The sequence below is a fragment of the Pygoscelis adeliae genome, unplaced genomic scaffold, assembly GCF_000699105.1.
Source record: "Pygoscelis adeliae isolate BGI_AS28 unplaced genomic scaffold, ASM69910v1 Scaffold60, whole genome shotgun sequence".
Classification (NCBI taxonomy): Eukaryota; Metazoa; Chordata; class Aves; order Sphenisciformes; family Spheniscidae; genus Pygoscelis; species Pygoscelis adeliae.
The window spans coordinates 1383423-1389925 of NW_008823954.1; the positions used below are offsets into that span (position 1 = coordinate 1383423).

The 6503-nt window shown below is 39.2% G+C and overlaps 1 protein-coding gene across 4 annotated transcripts in view; it reads left to right on the top strand.

The window, feature by feature from the left end:
- The window catches only part of TEF (thyrotrophic embryonic factor), an 18012-nt gene extending 13060 nt beyond the window's left edge, over window positions 1–4952 (top strand). For 3 of the 4 annotated variants that reach the window (XM_009321918.1, XM_009321934.1, XM_009321942.1), the window contains exons 3-5: window positions 30–250; window positions 896–1107; window positions 3036–4952. In XM_009321918.1, the coding sequence (XP_009320193.1) occupies window positions 30–250; window positions 896–1107; window positions 3036–3057 (455 nt within the window). In that variant the 3' untranslated portion in view covers window positions 3058–4952. Of the gene's footprint in view, window positions 1–29; window positions 251–895; window positions 1208–3035 lie in introns of those variants that run through there. The other variant, XM_009321926.1, reaches the window with a different exon arrangement.
- The last annotated feature ends 1551 nt before the right edge of the window (window positions 4953–6503 follow it).

The window sequence follows — 6503 nt, forward strand, 5'->3', positions numbered from 1 at the left end:
TGTATTGTAACTTCTCCTGTTGTTGCCAGAGTCCCCACCACAAAATGAGAGAAATACTCCCAGCCCCATTGATCCTGACTGCGTAGAAGTTGAGGTGAATTTTAACCCTGACCCTGCTGACTTAGTGCTGTCCAGCGTGCCTGGTGGTGAGCTCTTCAATCCTCGCAAGCACAAGTTTACTGAAGAGGACCTGAAACCACAACCAATGATTAAAAAAGCCAAGAAGGTTTTTGTCCCAGATGAGCAAAAGGTAACAGATTTATTGCTGCAAACTTCTATAGGCCTTGATCAAAGTTTCCGACTCTTTGCCCAAACATTTTGACATACAAAGCTAATGCGTTATACCTACATGATTGGGCAGAAGCACTGCCAAGAATAGAATTGGCAAGTCAACTGCTGTTTTGCTGGTTTGGTATCATGAGATAATTACTGTGCAGGAGCAACTTACCATGCTATACACAGAAATTAGAAGAAGAACTGTCAAGTCACATCCTCATCAACTGCACTTTTGAAGGCCATTGTATATATTTGCCCAGCGTTATGTCTGATCCAGCTTTAAGCAGCCCAGACAACAGAACAGGTTGTTTTCTGTGGAAGTTCATGCCCGAATTGAAACAAAGTAAAGCGAGCATTTCAGCTGGACAGCTTCTTAGTAGCCAAGTCTCTTAATCTCCCTAGTTCTAGCAGTGCACTTGGTTTATCCTAAAAGAAGACTCGTGTAAGGATGAAATCCTACAGTACGTGTTGCCTGCATTTTGGTGTCTGAGCTCTGCAAACCAATGAAGGAGATTCTTCAATGTAGCAGTCAGTGTGAATGTCATTATACAATAGAGGTGTCTACTTGATATAGTTGTCGGGTTGGCATCTTTTTTTTTTTTTTCCTTTTTTGCTACAGGATGAAAAATATTGGACAAGGCGAAAGAAGAACAATGTGGCAGCAAAGCGTTCCCGTGATGCTCGGCGATTAAAGGAGAATCAGATCACAATTCGGGCAGCCTTTCTTGAGAAAGAGAATACGGCCCTGAGGACGGAGGTTGCAGAGCTGCGCAAGGAAGTGGGACGATGCAAGAACATTGTTTCTAAATACGAGACCAGATACGGACCCTTGTAAGCACACCCCTTTTCCTTGTTAGGGCTCCTTGTTTTAGCCTCTTAGACTTCTCTGCCCTCTGTAGAGACTCCCAGAAATAAAGTTTGTGGAGGCTTTCCCATTTTGCATCTACACACAAAAAAACAAAAACCCAAACCCTCTTTCTGTGCACAACTTGTTCAGGCCCTTTCCTGATCATTGTGTTGCCCAAAATCTTAGTGTCCATATTTACAGCTTTTTGGTTTTAACACTGATAGACTATTTTCTGATGTCATACAGTAGAACAGATTCACCTGTCTGGAGGAATAGATGTGGATCCCTCCTGACTGGACAGGGCTTTTGCTATCTGTTCTAATCTCAATTTTAAGTGGAGAAAGAGCCTAGGAGACTCTCCTTGGTGTGGTTCTTTTTTTTTTTTTTTTAAACTCCTGCCCTTTTCTCCCTCTCCACGACCCCGCCCCTCCCCCCCAAGTCAAATTGTAAAACATAATTTTAAGATATAAGTAGATGTTGCTGGGCAGCATCATGGAATTATTTCCTCTCCCATTCAGAGGCACTAGAAAGTACCTATTGTATAGAACTCTGTTCCTGTTGAAGAGGAATAGGGGAACCTTTAGGACAGGAAGAGAGGAAAATATTCAATCTTTTGTAAAAACAGATATCTCGAGGTTAATGCACAAGTGTTATGCAGACCAGAGTTAGTGCAGTGTTGATAAAAATACTGCTCAAACATCTTGGTAGGTTCTAATCCTGGATAACTTTCAGAAACCAAGGAGAGAGAACAGTAGGGGATCTCTCACTTTACAGATATGGACAGATAATTTGCTGTGGGTTTTAGGCTGTATTTCTACCACCACCCCTTCTTTTTTTCCTTAGAGGGACTTCCTTCTTGAACTGCTGATAAAGCAGTATGTTACACTTAACTGAGAAGTAAGGGAGATTTAGAAAAAGAGGTCTGGCTTGTTAGGCTGAACCTTGAGGCCCACCTGTTAAGGAATTGCCAGTACCTTATGCTCTGGAAGAAGGTTTTGCTTTTTTTTTTTTTTTTTTTTAAGAAACAGACAAACAAGCCACTGTTACTTTACTGCACCTTACCTGTTGTACAAGAGCTTGAGAAGGAGTTTTGATCCTTTGCCTTGTGAACACTCTGAGGAACAAGCTACACCCACTCTAAAAATGAACAGTTTACCTCACTATCTCCTGTGTAGCAGCATATCTGGTCTCTCCATGCCTGCTGGTTCTCTCTCCAGCATGTTTCCTGTTAGAAAATTAGCACACAAGACTTGCCCTCTTGGAAGTAATCCATTCTCAGCACCAAGCGCTGCTTCAACAGTACGTGGTGTTAAAAGAAAAATGTTATGTGTGATGTTGGGACCTTCTACATGACCTACAGCTGCAAGAACCAGAAGCTTTAACAAAAGTATATGTCTAGAAGTCCTCTTAACAAGAGAAGCTATCTTAAGATAGTGGCTGTGTCAGAACTCCTAGGCTATACTTCCCTAATATTTATATTAGGGAGTAAATGTGGGATAGAAGATGTTTAGGTCAGTTGCCAGTTCCCCTGTTGAAATCTGAAAAGTATATTAAAAAAGCATTGGGGTTTCTTTTCTATACTAAAGACTTCATGCCTAGCTTGTCTTTTAAATGTAGTGTGGAAATTGGTATGAGTTTAGACCAATTGTGTGTTGACTTCTTAAGGAAGTGGAGAAGCAGGCTCATCCAGAACACTTAAAGTAAATGTATGCTTTGAACTATCTCCCCCTCTGTTATGCTCTTAATTTGTAGAGTGTCTCTTCATGAAGTGTTGGTCTAATTACTTTCAGACATACTAAAAATTGTCACCCTTTCAGCAGGGGTTTTTCTTTCACAGGGTGGTGTGTGGTGGTGATGGTGGGAAGTATGTTATAAATAAATTGTCACACTTAACACTTTGCTTTGTTTAAAGTGACTTATCTGATTCCGAGTGATGCAACTTTAAAGACTTTTAAAAACAAAGAAACTAAAAAGCACACATGAATCGCCAGTCTTCAGAGTGAGCAGTGAAATCTATGAGGTGTCCCAACACAAACAACTGATGATGACCCTGCCTGCCTGCTTGCCTGCAAGTACCCCATCTGAACTACCCAGGGCTGGGCATGATGAAAAGTGCAAAGTCTCCTTAATTCTGTATATGGCTTTCTTATCTGTCTTTCTCACTGTAACTATGAACTACAATAAGCTTACTTGTTGGGGTTTTGTCAAGACACTCGAAGTTCATGTCTCAAAGTCTGTTGACAGCCTGTGTGAATAGTGACTCCTTGTTTTGGCACAAAATAGGAAGAAAATAGGGAGTTTTAAATGAAAGTGTCTGTATATATTAAGAACTGCTATATCTTAAGACTTTTCCCTGCAGTACAATGAATTTTATTTAATACTGCAGCTCACTTCTGGTACAGTGTAGCATCTTGTGGAGTACTGTGAGTGCAGAATTGAAGGACACCAGGAAAACAGCAGTCTGTGATGTGTGAGACTTCCAGTGCAGAAAAGTACAGCAGATGTATTGAAACAAACCAGAAAGCACCACAGCGTGCCATACAAAGAGTAGTAATAAATCTCTATCAAATGACCCATGTAATGGTAAAACACTTTGGTTGCTTTCCTGCTCCACGGCTACACTGCTGTAACCTGCCTTTTCCTTTGTTTCTTTTATGAGGCTCACTTTCTTTTATGGTATCTTGCTGAAACAAGATCTATTCTTCTGCTAACAATTTAGCAATCATGGAAAAGGTGCTAGTCTGAGCTGCTGATCCCCATGTCTTTTGGCAGTCTGAAACTACCAAATGAGTATTAGCTCCAGCAAAACAATGGCTATAAGCTGCCATATTACAATTTTCTGTCTCTTGACTACATGAGAACTGTGGTGGCGAAAGAGTACTTTGTTCATCTGTTTTATAAAACAGAAACAGCCAGTGATTTCCCACAGTTACAATGGGCAGCTTAAGTATCAAGACCCTTGTGCTGGTGTGGGTGAGTAGATGAAATCTTGGACAGATTGCAGGGATGTTTATTGTGTGTAGAAGATGGAAGAAGTAGGTGGAAGTTCCTTTGTAAGAGTTTCATCAGCATAACAAGAATCTACTCTTATATTGAGGAAGCTTAAGAGCGAAATTTGTGTGGGAAGAAAAAGAGTACTTAATTTCTGGGAAAGTAGCAGAGGGCCATGCTTGTAGCCAGAATGGATCTTGTAAGACAGTAGTGTATTCATGCCTGGAGATTGATAAACAGCATACACCTCAAGAAAAATAATCTTGAAAGCTTTCAGAAGCACAAGTGCCAAAATTACGAGGCACAACTAGTTACCAGCAAAGCTCGACACTATCATGTTGAACAAGTATTTTGACTTTGCATTTACCCAAGAGATTCCACCCCTAGTTTCAGAGCAAAAAGGCAAAGAGAAAAAGGTGCAAAGCAGCAGCTAATGTTGTAAACTTCATTTAAAAAAAAAAAAACAATAAAAATCTCAAAACCTAGAATTCATAACCAGTTTTTTGAAGGCATAACCTTTGTAAAGACCATATATGTTAAATGCAGTTATTGACCTATTATTTTTAATGGACCATGTTCTGAAGTCAAGAAAGTGCTCTTAACTTTTTTGCTGGTTACAAAAGTATAATTATGAGTGTATTATTATAATTTGGGATTCTAAAGCTCTGAGATAATCTTGAGGTATTCTCTTCAAACAGATGAATAGTTTAGCTCCATGTTGCTGAAATGTCAGCATATATCTCTATCTGTATCAAGTATTGGTGATTTGGACTGATATTTGATATTTTTGGTATGTGCTGTTTTTTGTTGTTTTATTTTGGTGATAAAGGCCAAACCATGGATTTAAAAAAAAAAAAAAGACAAAAAAAAAAACCCCAAAAACCCAAACAAACAACCCTGACAGCATGTAAATGTAGCAACTCTTTTTGCATTTATAATTTCTAAATTTTCACTTAGCTTGAATGGCTGCTCTTGAAAGTCATGCTTCCTGCTTAAATCACAAAGCTAAAGGGTATTGTAACTGGGCAAGGAGTTGCTAGTCCTTCATTTGGGTCTTGATGTCTTACTGCTTTAGGAATATCTTTTAAATATTTACATATTGTATACAGGATTTGGTTTTTCAGTATGTCATGCTATTTTAACAGCAAAATATTCAGTCGGTGAGAATAGTATGCAATTCTGTTAGCTTTTTCTGTTGTATTAAAAGCTTACACAATGGAAACTAACAGTGAATGTTCACTAGATCTTTCTTTCAGAGAAGACTGTTAGCAAACTCTTGTGCTTCCCTGTAGGACGGTGCAAATTTGCACATTCTGTGATTCATATGTCTACGGGTTGCAAAACTGGAAAATTGCACTTGAGGGTGAGTGCAGCTTAACTTTTGTAGTTGGAGAATTTTTTTGTTAAGAAGCAACATCTTCAAAGATAGATGAGAAGGTAGTAACTATTTAAAGGAGTGTAGGTATTGCCAGACAAAAAATTATGTGCAATGCTGAATTCCTTTCTCAGTTTTTGCGGTCTCAGGAAGTTAAGCTTACTGCTTCAGAGCTCTCTGCTCCTCTCAGAACAATTAACTATATATAATCTTGTTTCTTTGACTAGGATGACAATCCTATCTGTAAGTGATAACTTGGGTACGTTTTCATAGTGGTCATAAGACCAATATTCTTTTAGCTCAGTTTGAACATTAAAAGATGCTGAATTGACTCTGTTAGAGTCTGAAATTCTCTAACCTTGGAACATACACTGTAGAGGCCATAAGTATGCCTGATGCCAATGTACCCCATTCCAGCCATAAAGGGACCATCTCCAAGGGGAGAGAATAAAGGGAGTGCACCTTTCAGCATCACTGCAGGGACTGCCAGTAAAGGGAGCAGTTTTTGACACAGCTGTACATTCATTAGGAAGTGGATTGACACCAAACGGCCATTTCACAGTATTAACTTTGAAAATACATGAACTGTTGATGAGATTTGTGGGCAATGAGTGTTGTCTTATTCTACGGAAGAGACAGACTTTGAATAAGTGATGCGCAACATTTAATACAGTATTGCTTTCATACATGGTCTTCTAATCTACACATAGTTCTATCTCCTTATAATAATGCATTTTTGTATTTAAAAATTCCCTAGAAGCTTAATCTTTCACCTGTTGCCAAGATCTGCTCCCACTGAAACCAGTAACAAAGATCTCATTAACTCCCACAGGAAAAAGTCTTTACTCTCGCATGGTTATCACAAAGTTTTAGCAAGCACTGGAGTCATGGGTGTCTTTGCTTTACTCTAGAACATTCTGTGCTGGGATCAGGTGGATATATCTCAGATTGCAGGTGTAATGTTGGTAAACTGGTCCTATCACTTGTTCATTTACACAGTTAGTGATAGTTTTT